The following is a 16,010-nucleotide window of genomic DNA, read 5'->3' on the forward strand; positions in this document are numbered from 1 at the left end:
GGTAGAGACAGTGGAAAAGGAGGCAAAGGGACCTCAGAGGTTGCAGCCCCGCCAGCCTCAGCTCTTTCAGCTTTCCCACGGCGGATACGTTCTCCTTTAATTGGAAAACAAGAGTTCGCTTTGGATGAGTTTTTCCCTCACTAACTGAAAATTGCCTTTCTCCAAGCTTCGTCCCCGCCCAGTTTGCAAACAACGAGTCAAGTTTTCCTAGGCCGCTGCGGGACAAGTAAGAGTGCAAACACCGCAGACGGGAGGAAAGACAGGGCGGGCCGGGCGCCCCCCTCTCCCCAGCCGCTGAGGGATCGCTCCGCCCCCATCGACACGTTTACGGCCTTAGGGCGTGGCTTCCGGCCGCGAAGGCTTTCCGGTTGTCTCTCGCATTTCCTTCCTTCCTGGGCGGGACTTCCTCTTCATCACAGGCGCAGGGCTGCAGAAGTGGTTGGAGGTTCGGCCGCAGGGTCAGTCTGGTAGACTAGGGTTCATGTTCCTTGAAAGGGCAAACGAGAGGACGCTCTCTCGCGCTCCTCTTTCTTGCTTTTTTTCTCCTCGCGACGCCTCGATTTACTCGAACGCCCTGGACTTTTGGCACCAACGCCCACCTGAGGCTCTTCCGCTTCCTCTTTTCCCAGGCTCCGCCCTCAGCGTCCTGTGGCCATGACGACCACTCGGCGGGACTCCATGGTGTGGAAGCTCGCCGGGCTATTGCGGGAGTCCGGTGAGTGGACTTCCGATTAAGCTGGGCCTTAGGCGAGGTGGGAGTGCTCCCGACCTTCCGGAGGCACTTCCTGAGTCATAGAGATGCGACTGATAGGGTCACGAAGTGTCAGTTCACTAATTCCTTCTGTGTGTGTTCGCTCTAATGCTTTGCCTACGGTGCCCTTTGTATAGCACCAAGTATAGCTCCTTAGAGTTAAAAGCACGGGATTGCTTTTGGAGTCAGACCCACGTGAGTCGGAATCTCAACCTTCTTTCAAACTAGCCACATTGTTTTGAGTTTTCTGAGCCTCGATTTTCCTCACCGGCAGATGGGCATACTGAATGGACTCAAAAATTGTGGCAATTTTAATTTATATATTTAGTACAGTGTATGTACATACAGTAAGTGATCAAAATTAGTAGCTGTTGTTATTACAATTGCTTGGGCACTGTGAAGCCACAGGTTTTTTTTGGGGGGGAGGGGCAGAGTCTTGCTGTGTTGGCCTCAAACTTGGAATCAATAGCAATTATCTTAGTGCTATAATGAATGGTTAGTCTTTCTACAGCATGCATTTTAGTATTGATTAAAAGTCTATAAAATTGTGTTATTTCTGCAGTCAGAAAAAGAAATTACAGATAAAGCATCCAGTTGATTTTTGTGTAAAAATGAGTGATCGCGGAAGGAAATTCAGTAGTATTACTTACTGAGAAGGCTTTCCGGGTGAGGTTGATCTCCAGCTGGGCAGTAGAAGGGAATATATCAGTAAATGTGAATGCTGTGAGCCAAGTTGGCTGTAGTTCCAGCACTGGGAGTAGATCAAGCTCTTTTGAGGAAAAGGTGAAAGAATTTGGAAAAGTGAGTTGATGCCTTGCATGGAAGTACTCTCATGTACTAGTCTGAACATTTGGAGTTTTATTTGAAGACTAGGGGATGGGGCAGATGTAGAAGATTTTCAAGCTGATGAGATAGGAAGCTTAATCCTGCTAAATAAGTAAATACATGCATACATTCATACATATGTACATACATACCCCCCCAAAAAAAAGAAAAGAAAAAGTTTGGTTTTGCAGTGGAAGATCCACAGTATGGATTTTAGTGGTTGTATTTTGTGGTCACAAAGTCCTAGAACAAAGAGAAAGACCTTTCATTATGTCCTTCTTCTCATCTGTCCTGTGCAGGGGACAGGGTCTTGTCTGGATGTAGCACATTGAGCCTGCTGACTGCCACATTGCAGCAACTGAACCGTGTCTTCGAGCTGTACCTGGGGCCATGGAGTCCTGGCCAGACAGGCTTTGTGGCTCTGCCTTCCCATCCCGTTGATTCATCTGTCATCCTCCAGCTTCAATTTCTTTTCGATGTGCTGCAGAAAACACCTTCACTCAAGGTTCTGGATGTGGAGATGGGACAGGCTATGCAGAGAGCCCAAGGGAATGATGAAGGCCAGGGGTGCAAGCAGCCGGCAGGGCTGAGAAGCAGACAGTGTTGGAGAACAGGTGGTTGTGCTGAGGAAGGGTGCTTAGAAAAGGGAGACTGCTGCGCCTTAGTAACTTGAATATTTCTTTTTCAGCTGCTTCACATTCCTGGTCCTGGCCTCCCAGGACCCATCAAGATTTTTCCCTTCAAGTCCCTTCGGCAGCTGGAGGTATGGAGGTGTTGGAACATGGTGGTGCACAAAACCCAACTTGAAGCAGCCATTTGGGGATGGGGACAGAAAGATGACTCTTTTGGTGGGGAAGGAGGCTTGAGTATGCCACTGTCTGTAGTAATATGGTGCGCACTCGCTCTCTGGGGTAATGCGGTGCACACTCGCTCTCTATGGTAATGTAGTGTGCACTGTCTTCCCATTAGATGCTTCCCTGAGCCATGAGCCTCACTTTGCCATCTTTTCCTTGCTCCCTGCCAGGGGAGATAGGGCTGAGGTCCTTGTCTTCCAGGAAGCTCTGCTTTCTTCCTTCCCTTTCTTACCTGCACTAGCTCCGAGGTGTCCCTCTTCACTGCCTACATGGCCTCCGAGGCATCTACTCCCAGCTGGAGACTCTGATTTGCAGCAGGAGCATCCAGGCACTAGAGGTAAGGAGGGTGGGCCCTGATGCCTTATCCTAAGAAACACAGGAGACCAAGCTCTATTGTATGCCCTCCTGCCCCTGTGACTCCTCAGCTCTTTGTACCTGTTTGTGTATTTACTGTCACACCTGCCATACTGTATTAAATATTCTGGTATCTGCCTTGCTGCTCTCTCCACAGTGCACTCCTTGGGGACAGGGACCTAGGCTTTCTTTAAGGCTGCATCTCCAGATGGAGCCTGGTATATAAAGGATGAATGAATGACTGGATGATAGAGCATGGCGTGGGGAGGAGGGTGAGAGTGGAGTAATGAAGTACCTGTCCCCTTCCCAGGAGCTCCTCTCAGTCTGCGGTGGTGACCTCTGTTCTGCCCTCCCCTGGCTGGCTTTGCTTTCTGCCAATTTTAGTTACAATGCACTGACTGCCTTAGACAGCTCATTGGTAAGTGCGCTAGAGTGGGAAAGGACAAGGATGAGTTTAGGGAGGAGGGCCAGTTGGCTGACAGGTGTCCCTGTATGAAGACCGGTTATCTGTTTCTCCTTCCTGTCCTTCTCAGCGTCTCTTGTCAGTTCTGCGCTTCTTGAACCTGAGCCATAATCAACTTCAGGACTGCAAAGGCTTCCTGATGGTAAGTGTGAGCAGCCCTCCCTGATGGTAAGTGTGAGCAGCCCTCCCTGATGGTAAGTGTGAGCAGCCCCTGCCTGTTGCACTTGGGCCTTGGGTGGCTCTGCTCTCACCCTTCCTCTTGGGTCCATTTGTTTTCCACCTTGCTCTCGCCCCTGGTGGAGCCACATCCCGGGAGCCAGTTCTGTTTGCAGGATTGGCTGTGGCATAAGATAAGGCAGAGTTCCAGTCTCATCATCTAAACCTGTGTGACTTGGGGCAAATGAATGGGCTTCTTGGTTTGTTCACCTGTGATGTACAAATCATCGGAGTTCCTGCTTTTGTTTATCACAGTGGTTGTGAAGAGTATCCGGTGTTAGTTATTCTCATGCCTAGCTCAGAAAGTAAATTTTGTGATAGTGACAAATCTTTCTCCCATATCTTTCCATCTTCTGTCAAAGATAAACAAAGCTGGGCACTCATTAAATTGATAAGGACAGGTTTTAATTAGTACTAAACTGTTGCAATAGGGAAGAGGGTTTGATGTGACCTGAACTCTGCTTTGACTTGTACCAAGGTGACTGGCATTTTAAATGGAGAAAGAAGGAGTAAGGCTTGGGGTGGGGGTGTGGGTTTAAGCACCTGTCAGGGAGGTGGAACTTTATAAAAAAAATAGAGAGTGTTGTGTTGGTCCATGAGAAAGCTATGTGGCACTAACTAACTAACTGGAGCTTACTGAAGTTGGGTCCGTTTCCTCCTGCAGAGACTGGGAGACCAGCCCTACTTTCATGTGTTGGCTGGAACAAATGTAAATTCTTTTGGTAGCCTTGGTTTTCCCAGGAGTCTTGCATTTTCCCAGGCAGGAACTTCAGGGGTTTGGAGTTAGTGTCTCAGGGTGCAACCTTGAGCTGTTGGGAACTATGCTAGTGTTTGTTCAAGTCTTTTAATGTGGGGGGTGGGGGTAGATGAGGTCATTTGTGCTGAGAGTCTGCAGTTTTTATAGGCCAAGGTGGAGTCAAGAAGAGAGCTCAGAGGACCCTGACTAAAGCTTGGTCAAGGTGAGAATCTTTGTCCTCCTCACCCCGCTGCCAGGATTTGTCTGAGCTTTACCATTTGGACATCTCCTATAACCGTCTGCACTTGGTGCCAAGAATGGGACCTTCGGGGGCTGCTTTGGGGATCTTGATATTGAGAAGCAATGAGCTTCGGAGCCTGCAAGGTGAGTGGGACATGTTGGGGGCAGATGTGGAAGGGAACTGGGGGAGTATGAGATTCAGGGTGGCTCTGGGGACCATGTGCCTCTAGAGCTTCTTGAGGGCTTATAGACAGGGCTGAGGTGCTCTGATTTGTCTTTCACCCCTTCCCTCAGCATACACACTACCACATCACTTCACACCCACAAACTCACCCACATGCCCCTCTTCTTTTCTCTTCTCTACCCCAGGTCTAGAACAGTTGAGGAAATTGCAGCATCTGGATGTGGCCTACAACCTGCTGGAAGGACACAAGGAACTGTGGCCGCTGTGGCTGCTGACTGAGCTCCGCAAGGTGCTTTAGGGTTCTGGGAGCCACCTTCAAGTCTGGCCCTCCTGTGCCAGAGGTCAGTGCCTTCTTCACACAGGGAGGATCCCAAGCCCACCTCATTCTCCTCTTCCTGCCACTCAGCTCTACCTGGAGGGAAATCCTTTGTGGTTCCACCCTGAGCACCGTGTGGCCACTGCCCAGTACTTGTCACCTCGGGCCAGGGATGCTGCCCGTGGCGTGAGTGATCGTTTTGTATCTACTTGCTTTCCCTTTTCTCCCCAGTCTTACCCAATCCCTGCACCCTCTTGCCATTTCTGGGTGAGGGGCCAAAGACCCAGGCCCCCTACTGTGTTAATACAGGAACTCACTGGGCTCCACCGTGAACACGGCCCTCTCCTCTTTTGTCTCTGTGCAGTTCCTTCTTGACGGCAAAGTCTTGTCACTGAAGGAACTTCAGGTCAGTGTGTTGGGAGCAGGATGGTAAAAACTGGTGAGAGATGAAATGAAGGGAAGGTACTGACTGAGGAGACAGGTGGTTGGGAAAGGTCTCTGTAGTCAGTGGAAAGTATGGACTACTCTTGGCTAACTTAGGCAGGGCAGAGCTGCTCTTCTGGCTGACTTCTTCTTTCTCTTGTCACATACCAGACTCCCGCATCCTCGGGTTCTGGTCCCATGGTCCCACCTGTGCCCTGGACAGTAGGGAGTACCTCTGAAACCTCAGGTGGACCTGAGCTGAGTGACAGCCTCTCCTCTGGGGGTGTTGTAGCCCAAGCTCCGCTTCGTAAGGTTAAGGTAAGTGGTGTTCTCTGCTGTTTGTTCCTGGGGTTGTTCTCTTTGTAGGGGCTCTGGGATCTTGATGGACTTGCACTTTTTTGTTAGGTTGGGTGGCTGGGCAGGGATGATAGGGCTGAAGGCCCTGTCTTTTTAGAACTTTGTCTCTCTCTCTAACTCAGAGCAGAGTTCGTGTGAGGCGGGCAAGCATCTCTGAGCCCAGTGATACAGACCCAGAGCCCCGAACTCTGGATCCCTCCCCAGCTGGTAAATCCACCCCACTCACCCACTCCTCCCACCCTTCTCCAGAGCTTTCTAATCTTGACATTATTGTGCAGGTCTAGGAGGGGAAATTTGACTTCCTGGTGGCATGTGCATTATACAGGTTGTCCGTCCTTTTAGTTAGGGAAAGGAGAAGGATCTGCCGACAGGAAGCATTTTCCAGAGCTTTTCAAGAAACATTAACTTTGTGGGTGTTAAGACATTGTACAATAAAAGCATTTTGTGGCTACTAAGTCAGAGAAATGCAAGGTTAAACCAAATTAAATAGGTTTCTTCCCTGCAGGCCACCTTAGGGCCTTAGATGTGTGACCATGTTTTGTAACTCTCCAAAACCAGTTCTTGACGTGTGGTTCTGGATTGCATGTGACCACAGCATTCTATAGGCCACACTTAGGGACATGCTGCTGAGAGAGGTCTGTAGTCCCCTCCCTTTGTTTCCCAAGGCACAGAGCAGCCAAAGAAAGAGGCTGGTGCTGTCTAGGGTGGGGGTAGGACCTTATTAGCTCTCTGTTCTCCACCCCTCTAGAATGGTTTGTGCAACAACATCGTGAGCTTGAGCTCCTGAACAGCTTCCGGGAGCGATTTGGCTGTGATTGGCTGCAGTATAGGAACCACCTGGAGACCTCAGGGACCTCCCCTCTGGCCACCTCTAAGATGCCTGCCCTTAGCATCCCTCCTCTGGATGCTGTGGGCCTAAAGAGTCCCCCCAGCCCTCTGGCTCCAGAGAACGAAGCTGGAGGCCCCGAGGAGTCACCACAGAAGGTGTCAGAGGACAGGGGGGACCTGGAGCATCAGGAAGAACAGGAGAGGGAGGAACAAGAAAAAGAAGAGGAAGCAAAGGAGAGGCAGGAGGATGAAGAGGAACGGGAGCAGAAGGAAGTGGAAGGTAAATACCCCGTGTCCATGGGGAGACCTGGGGCTAACCCAAGTGATGTTCCAATGTCAGGGAGATTCTGGAAAGGCCAGGCTGATGGAGGGCAGAGTCTCTAGGTACTTTTCCCTCCTCTAGGCCTCTTTTCTTGGTCTCTCCATAGCGGAGCTGTGTCGGCCCATGTTGGTGTGTCCCCTGCAGGGGCTTGAGGGCATGCGAGGCCGAGAATGCTTTCTCCGGGTCACTTCTACCCACTTGTTTGAGGTGGAGCTCCAAGCAGCTCGAACCCTGGAGCGACTGGAGCTACAGAGTCTGGTGGCCGTTGAGCTAGAGTCTGAGACCCAAACCCAGGGGGAACCAGTACTTGAGGTGAGGGTGGGGTTGGGATTTTGGAAGAAGACTGTACCAGGCACCTGACTGGGTATTGTCCACCCTCTCTCAGGGCACTTGGAGCTCAGGAGGGATGCTCTGGGGGTGTGGACGGTGGTGCAGGGTGGCTTGGGATGCCAGGCCGAGGAGTAGATTTCATGCTAGGCATTTGAATGGGGTCCAGAGTTACCATTTTTCTCTGTGCTCAGTGTTAACCCTAATCCTCTCTGCCCCTGCTGTTTTTCCTCTGTTCCTCTCTTTCTGTGCAGAGTTCAGATCTCCCAGGGGCTCCCATCCTTGTGCTGCGCTTTTCCTACATCTGCTCTGACCGGCGGCTGCGTCGCTATGTGGTGCTGGAGCCTGATGCCCATGCAGCCATCCAGGTGATGGGGCCCAGGAGGCTGAGGGGAGAGCTGGAGGGAGCAGCTCCAGGCTGGAGGGCCAGGGGTCTGTCAGGCGAGTCCATCTGGGGATCTTCCTGCTCACGGTTGTCTTCTGACTGCCTTTTTTCAGGAGCTACTTGCTGTGCTGACCCCATTTACCACTGTGGAACAGTGGCACCTTGGGCAGGCCAGGGAGCTGCTGGGGGGCAGATTCCAGTGTCTGCGTTGTGGCTGTGAGTTCAAACCAGAGGAGCCCAGGTTGGGATTGGACAGTGAGAAAGGCAAAATGCCTCTGTTCCAAATGACAGGTACCAGACTTGCCTTCAATCTCCCCTCCACACAGCTCCCTCAGTACAGGGAAAGTGACTTTAAGTGGGGGAGTGTGACAGACAAGCCCTTGGGTGGAAGGCCTAGGGGAGTGGGACCAATTGTCCTATAGGGAGGAGACATAAAACTGCCTGATTGCTACATTACAAAACAAAGGAAACCGCATCTGGGTTTTTCTCATCTCAAAGTCAGGAAATGTCATTCTGTAACTGTGTTTAAACATACTTGTTTTTTCAAAACTTGAATGCTTTTGGGTGTTTTGGGCTAATATTTCAGGAATGGCATAAAACGTAGCAAGTACTTGCTGCAGTGTTGGGTTGTCATGCTTCCCTCTGCACATAGCGGCTATTGAGTAAGACACTTTGGGGTTTGGCGTAGTTTGTCCTTCCTTGATTGACCTTGTAAGCTACTTGATAGCAAATAGCGCCTTGTGGCATCTTTTCATATTTTGCTTTTTAAGAAATTTTTCCATTATCGACCAATCAAAAAGCAAGATCTTTGAAGAAGATATTGAAAAGGAAAGGAATACGCTCCATACAGCTGTGTTGAAACACATGATTTTTATCAGTGACTTTTCTCTTTTTTGGCACCAGCTGCAGCAGGGCTCTAAATTTTTTTTCCAGAAAATAGAGCCCCACTCCATTGCCCCCTCTCTGAGCCTGCCTCAGGGGGCTGCAACCCTGCAGGCCCAGCAGCACCTGTGCAGTGGAAACAGGCTCCCCCTGCTCCTGGACTCGGGCTGTACTCCATAAGTCCTGTAGTTTTTGGCATCTTTCCTATGGTGGCATTATTAATGCACATTACCATGTGCTGCAGTCTCTTTTGAGCCATCTGAACAAAGTAGAAAATGAAGCCCCCTCATGGTACTCTATTAGATTTAAATGTGACTATTAAGGCCCCGCATAGCACCTGGCACAAAACTAAGGCTCCCCATTTATACTTGCTACTGTTGTTATTCCCAGCTATATGGTCTTGGGCAGGGCATGTAAATTATTTTTTCCTTTCTTCATTTGCGAAATGGGATAGGGAGAGAGTTTTGGTGGGGCTGAAATGTGATTTTTTTTTTTTGCAATACTGAGGTTTGAACTCAGGGCCTCACACTCGCTAGGCAGGGGCTCTACCACTTGAATCACACCCCCAGCCAAAATGTGATAGTATTGACATGAGAGTTAGCACATGCCCAGCACATTGTAGCTGCGCAGAGTCTCTTCTCTCATTGTTGACCCATGTTCTGCATTCTTTATCTGCTTCCATTCAGCCATCCTGCCAACCCTCTAAGATAAACACTCATCCCCATCTTATAGATAGGAGTCAGGCTCAGAGAGCACAGATGATTGGCCTATGATTATAGAGCCACTAATTGACAGAGCCTGGAGTTGGACCCAGATCTGGCACCAGGTGCCTCCCTACCTTTCCCAATCTGTTACTGGTAGAGATTGACCAGCTCAAGGGCATGGGAGGGGACCAGAGCAGGGCCTGGTTGTGTTAGACCCAATCTGAGAGGGTCTGGGATTACAAGGTGGGACATATTTTGACTATGGACATGGGTTAGTTTAGCTCCCACTGGGATAGAGAGAGATCTGTGCCTGGAGAGGGAAATAAGGGGTTAGGGGAATGGTGGTCATGTATGAAGCTAGAGGTGTAGGGCCAGGATAGGTCCAAGAGCAATATGAATGTGGTGGGGGTGTGCTGTGTTGGGGAGGCTCACAGATCCTGTGTGTCTACTTCCCCAGAATCTCCTGCTGTGTGCCCAAACTGTGGGAGTGACCATGTGGTTCTCCTGGCTCTGTCTGGGGAACCCTTCAATAGGGAGCAGAACCAGGGAGAGCAGTTACAAACTCCCTCCCAGTCCCCCAGCTCTGTCTGTGACTGTCCTGGCCACAGTAACCAGCTCAACAAGGCTGATAGCATCCCACCTCAAGTATCCATCTCCCATGGCGACAGCAGTTGGAGCCTCAGTCCCCGTGAGTATGGGCAAAACAAGATGGGGGTGGGCTTGGGGAGTGATGGACATGTATGGAAGGTAGAGATGGAGCCATGGGCTGCCACCTCCAGGCTGATGGCCTATCTGTTATCTCCAGCCCCTGAGCCCTGTGGCCTCCGCTCTGTGGACCATCGACTCCGGCTCTTTCTGGATGTTGAGGTGTTCACTGATGCCCAGGAAGAGTTCCAGTGCTGCATCAAAGTCTGTTGCTTGGCACTACCCTCCTTGATCAGGGTGCCCACTGTCCACTCAAGTAGCTAGAGTCAGGTTGAGCTCTTGGGAACCACCAAATCTGGCTTCTGGTTTCAATTACAACAGTTACTAGCTGTGTGGCTTTGGCCACATTCCTTGGTACTTGAGTCTCAGTTGTCCCTAGCACAATGGAGATAATACTTCATACCTTACAGAGTGTGGAAGCTGAGCTCTAACATTGTAAGCTGCTTAGCACAGCACGGCACCTGGCAGTTAGTAAATGGGGCCCCCTATCATTATGCACACACAATGTCACTAGACCCTCTGTTGAGCACCTGATGTGTGTGAGTCACTAAAGTTAAATCAGTCTGTCTTGTCCTCAATCTTAAGAGTCTGATATAGGAAACTGAGAAGATCATGCAATGTGAAAATGCTGTGATCAGGGTAAAATGTCCTAGAAGGGTGGCTAATCTAGCCTGAGTGAGTCAAGAATCCTTCCTGGTAGGTGATGCCTAAATCTAGTCTTGAAGGATGAGGAAGGAGTAGGAAGGGAAAGGATGCTGTAGGTGAATGAAGCAACAAGTGCATGGAGGTGAGAGAGTAGCTAGTGGGGAGAAGTACCTGGATGGGGCAACCTGTCTAAGGTGAGTCTGAGATACAGGCAGGGGCTGGTTCAGGAATTGCCTGGAGTGTCTGCCAAGAAGTTTGGATGGGACCCAGGGCCACTGGGAGCTATCAGAGGGTTTGGAGCAGAGGAATGGCCAGGGCCACTGGGAGCTATCAGAGGGTTTGGAGCAGAGGAATGGCGACTAGTTTTGTTATTTATGATTGTCCATTTGGCAGAGTGTGGAGCGTGGGTTAGAGGACGTGAGAGGATAGTCAGGGAGACAAGCTGAGACATGCTGGGATTTGAGTGTGGACAGGGCCTCAGGAAGAGAGTAGTATAATGGTAGGAGGAGAGGCTGTTAAGCTTGACACTGATGATTGGCAGTGGGGAGGGCAACTCAGCTTTCCATTTGGCTCCCCCACCTCCTTGGTTCTCTTTTCTGGTTTCTGTTTAACTTCCTCTTCCCCTTAGGTGCCAGCAGTGTTGGCAGGCCACACAGGGGAAGTTCTGTGTCTTGTGGTTGTGTCCGATCACAGCCTTTACCTGTTGAAGGTGATGGGAGCGATCTGGTGAGTAAGATAGGCATGTGGCCAGGGTAGTGTCAGACTTCCCTTCTTTCTCATCCTGTCCTCTTCTTATGTTTGGTTCCTCTCTCCCATCCACAGTGGGCCTCCAGCCAGCTGGCTCCAGCCCACCCTAGCCATTCCCCTGCAGGATCTGAGTGTCATGGAGCTTGGCCTGGCAGGCCAAAGCCTGAGATTGGAGTGGGCAGCTGGTGTGGGTAGCTGTGTACTGTTGCCCCGAGATGCCAGGCGGTGTCGGGCTTTCCTTGAGGAGCTTGTTGGTGAGGAGGAGGCAGAGAGGGTGGGGCAGGGAGACTGGGGGATCAAGGGCCAGCTTCTGAGGTTGATGCCCAGCAGTGGAAACGGGATCACAGGGCTCATAGATGTAGAGGTTTCTGAAGTCTAAAATTGGGAAAATGGGAAGGATTGAGAGGTGGAGAGGTTGGGATAGAAGAGAACAGAGCCCCCTGAGGGTTCCTGTCCCTGGCTGGCTCTGTCTAGGTGTCTTGCAATCTCTGCCCCCAACCCGGAAGAACTGCATCCGTACCACGGAGGAGGAGGTGACCTCGCAGCATCGGCTCTGGTTAGTTGACAGGAGGTCAAGGTGCAGTTGGTACCTAGGTCCTCTTTCTATAGAGTGCAGACATGGTCCTGGGCTGATCAGGCCCTGGGCTTGCTGCCCATCCACATGGCCATGCCCCTCCCCCCGCTCCCTCCCTCCAAGCCCTTCCTCTCCTGGCTGACCCGCTTCCTGTGCATGTCATACCTCTCCAGGCCATTGCTGGAAAAAGATACTTCCTCGGAACCTCCCCAGTTCTTCTACCTTCGGGTGTTTCTTGTCGAAGGTGAGACCTTTGCTGTTAGATGTTCCCTGATTTCTGTACCCCAATTTGACCCAAGCCACTGGCCAGCCCCCCTAGCACTTCCCCAGTGCCCTGGTAGCAACTCTTGGTTCCTAGAATCTAGACTCCTTGCCCTCCAGGCATCCCCATGACACTGCCTCTCCAGGTGGCATCAGGACGCACCCTGGTCCTCAGCTGCCCAGAGACCTTTGCTTTGGGGTGCAGGTGTCCCTGAAGTAGTGGTTTGGCTGAGTCTGCTCCCCTCATTCCATTAGAGGTGGAATGGGTCCTGATTTGGGGTGGCTGATGGATGGACTCCTTTAGTGTGGGTTCTTAGAGGTTTTGGAGACTAGAGATTCCTGGAGTCTGGGGAAGGGAGGGCCTTGGTTCCCAGGGGCACAGGCTGTCTTCTCTCCTTTGAGGGCTCCACACCTCTTCTCCAGAGAGGGCCCCTAGAATCCAGACCCTCCATGACCGTCCACTCTGCCTCTTTCCCTCCAGGCGCCTCTACCTGCCCCATATCCTTGTTGCTGACTCTATCCACACTGTACCTGTTAGATGAGGATCTTGCAGGGTCCCAGGCAGAGCCCCTGCTCCTGGAAGCATCTGGCAGAACCTCTGAGCAGGCTTCTCTCCTGGGGCCAAGGCCTTCCTTGCAAGTCAGGGAGCAGCAGCCACTCAGCAGTCTGAGCTCGGTGCTGCTCTATCGCACAGCCCCTGAGGACCTGAGGCTGGTCTTCTATGACGAGGTGTGTGAGCGCATGTGGGGAGGAGTGGTGAGCAATGAGGGCAGTATGGAAACTGGTCTAGGAAGACTCGGGATTGGGAGCAGGACAGAGCTGGGGAATGGGCAGGCATGGTGGAAGGAACATAGGATTGGGGTGTGAGGACCTGGGTTTTGGATGAGCAACTCATAGAACAAGAGGCAGTGGTCAGCAGTGGGAACACCTTGGCCTTGGAGCCCAGCCACTTCCTAGCTGGGAGGCCTATGGTGAGGCACTGGCTGCTGTGAGTTTGTGTGGTATGCCTGCTGTGTCAGCCATTTGACCATTTGACCTTCACAACCACAGCATGGGGGAAGGGCTTTTTCTGGTCCTGTTTTACAGAGGAGAAAACTGAGGCTTGGAGATGTTAACCAAGACATTAACTTCCCCAAGTGACAAGTGGTAGAGTCAGGAGCTAAACCCATGTTGTTCCTTGAAGTTGACTCCGATAGGGAAGATTAGAGGCGAGATGGGGTGTGTGAGCCCTCTGAAGGCTTGTAGTCAGTGCCCATTGGACTCTGTCTATATGGCTTAGGGTTGCATCTTTTATGAGGAGGGATACAGGCTTGGGAAGGGGAAGAGATGAGTCAAGAAGGGTGGTGAGTCCTCCCCTGAGTCCTCTCCTGCCCTTACCCTGGAGTGGCCCCTGCATGTTTCACCTTGCTAATTGCTCTGGTCTGCAGGTATCTCGGCTGGAGAGTTTCTGGGCACTCCGCGTTGTATGCGGAGAGCAGCTGACAGCCCTGCTGGCCTGGATCCAGGTGCCCTGGGAGGAGTTATTTTCCATTGAACTCCGGATTATCACCCAGGAGGCTCTAGACTTTGACTGATGAGACTTCCATGCTGACCCCAGCCCTGACTCAGGAACCATACTGCAGATGCTCTCTCTCCCTCTAGGTCTGGCTTTCAGACTGACTGTAGACTTTTCCAGTCTTTGGTCACCGGCTAATGAGGCCCCAAGTGACCTACAGCCTAAAGGAAGGGTGACTGTTCAGGCCCCTGGATGATCTGGCCGAAGAGGATAGGCTAAGTCAGTGAGAATTTTTTCTTTGAACTTTTTCTCAGGTATCAATAAAGTTGTTTCCATTTCATGTGTCATGGGTGGTACTTAATGCATTACTCCTAAGGCCTGCTATTTCTCTAACTTCTTCCTTATTGGGAAGCCTTAGCGGCCTTGTTTGTACTGTGAGACCCCTTTCCTACCTCTACTCTGGCCAAGTTGGACTCTTGACCCATGGGCACCCCCCAGTCCTCCAGTTGTTAGTGACCTGTGACATGGCCAGGCAGGAATCACTGCCAATAGCTAGGTTGTGGTGGCTCACGCCTATAATTCTAACTACTCAGGAGGCAGAAATGAGGAGGATCCTGCTTCTAAGCTAGCCTGGGCAAATTGTTGAGAGACTGTATCGAAAATACCCAGCACAGGGCTAGCAGAGTGGCTCAAGTGGTAGAGTGCCTGCCTTGAAGCGTGATGACCTCAGACCATTGCAGAGGGTGTTTGGGAGAGGGCATGTAGAGTTGGCTGTTGAGGGAGGGGTTGGCATCTGGAGCTTTCTGCACTTACAATCTTCTCATAGTATTGCTTTAACCAGTCCAGTGTCTTCGATGAGTTGACTCCACTCCTTCTCTGTGTCTATGTCTGGCCTCAGTGATGGGTTCAAGAATGCTCATGTGACCTGGTGTGGCGAGTCCCACCCCTGGCCTTTGGCTGGAGCAGCCAACATAGAGCCAGGTTTTCTCCCTGAGAGTTGCTGAGAGGACAAACTGGTGCTGCTGACCATAGGGGAGAACTTTCTTGAAGGTGGAGCCATGGCAGAGAGGAAGATGGTACCCGAGGTGGGGAGAGTAGACTGAATCCCGGTGATGTCTTTGGGGGCCCCAAGTCCAATTATTCCTGAAGAGAGAAATCCCTATAATTTTAGTTCATGTGTGCTAAAGGAAACCCTCTCTCTTTTTGGCTTAAGCTTATGTGAATCAAGTGTGAGCTGCTGAAGGGGTCTTATCTGTACAAACTCTTAACTCTAATTTGAGCCAGAGTGTGTGGGGATCTCTTTCTTGCACCTAAGGATGCAAGAATAGTGCATCCTTGGGAATGTACTTGGGACCAGTGACACTGTGGATTTGTGTAGAGAGGCCCTAGTTCTTGGCTCCTATTCCTGAATGAGGCAGTGTGATTAATCCAGCTGACTGTGTTAGGCCACCAACCTAAAGCCTTGACCAGTTTGTGGCCTGACTGGTAGGACAGCAGGACTGGGCTTGTGTCACAATTGGATCCTTCTACCTGGAATCCTGGCCTGACCATCTCTGTTTCCTTGAGGTTGAAGTATTTAAAAATTAACAGGGGACCTTTTATTTTTTTTTAATTTATTTTTTTGACGAGTTTTAAAATTTAATGAAATAAAGTGTAATCATGCACTAGTTCATGATTTTGTGTTATATTAAAGAACTATATGCCAAAAACAAGGAGTTGAGGATTTTTCTCCTGTTTCTTCTTGAGATTTTTGCTCTTTTTTTTTAAATTTTATTTATTTTTATTATTTTATTCATATGTGCATACAAGGCTTGGGTCATTTACAGGGGACCTTTTAAATGCTCTTATTTTTAAATGTATTTGAAGTGAAGAGTGGCTCAAATGGTGGAGTTCCTGCCTTGCAAGCATGAGGCCTTGAGTTCAAAGTCCCAGGACTGCCAAGAAAAAAGTGTTTTCATTGTTTATCCCCTAAGTCCCCTCTAAAGTCAAGCATTGTCACCCATTTTTCCTGTATCTGTTCAGAAATGTCAATGCACATATACTCATATGTACACTTCTCTCCAAGAAAAGAGTAGCTAAGCCACTCAACTCCCTAAGACGAGATGGATTCCTAATAGTAACTTATTTCTCCCCAGGCAGTATTTTGGTCTGGTCTGACAGAAGAGTTGAGGGGAAATGCTGTGAGTCTTGGAACCGGATAGTGGGAGATGTTTGCTGGAGTAGAGGTCCCTGGATAACAGGCCTGAAGAGGGCAGGGGTCCCAGAAAGTCCTATGTAGAGGCTCAGAAAATAAATTCACCTACTTCTCTTTTGCTGAGAGCTGCCCTGAATTTTTAATTGAAGCAAATTAAGATGTCCCCAAAATATTATTTTCTCAGTGACTTTGCACCATTTGTGAACAGAAGCCAGTACTGAC

The 16,010-nt window shown here is 50.4% G+C and overlaps 1 protein-coding gene across 1 annotated transcript; it reads left to right on the top strand.

The window, feature by feature from the left end:
• Positions 1-366: 366 nt before the first annotated feature.
• Stk11ip (serine/threonine kinase 11 interacting protein) lies at positions 367-13,934 on the top strand. Its single transcript, XM_074071822.1, has 25 exons — positions 367-458; positions 630-715; positions 1,876-2,081; positions 2,265-2,339; positions 2,672-2,767; positions 3,095-3,202; positions 3,318-3,389; positions 4,457-4,583; positions 4,809-4,912; positions 5,030-5,125; positions 5,304-5,345; positions 5,534-5,680; positions 5,842-5,926; positions 6,468-6,827; positions 6,976-7,181; positions 7,451-7,564; positions 7,695-7,872; positions 9,625-9,855; positions 9,973-10,076; positions 11,146-11,243; positions 11,340-11,518; positions 11,739-11,820; positions 12,012-12,082; positions 12,581-12,828; positions 13,527-13,934. The coding sequence occupies exons 2-25, from the start codon at positions 655-657 to the stop codon at positions 13,671-13,673; spliced, it is 3,237 nt and encodes a 1,078-aa protein (XP_073927923.1). The 5' UTR covers positions 367-458; positions 630-654; the 3' UTR covers positions 13,674-13,934.
• Positions 13,935-16,010: the final 2,076 nt, after the last annotated feature.

The sequence above is a fragment of the Castor canadensis genome, chromosome 4, assembly GCF_047511655.1.
Source record: "Castor canadensis chromosome 4, mCasCan1.hap1v2, whole genome shotgun sequence".
In the NCBI taxonomy this organism is placed as follows: Eukaryota; Metazoa; Chordata; class Mammalia; order Rodentia; family Castoridae; genus Castor; species Castor canadensis.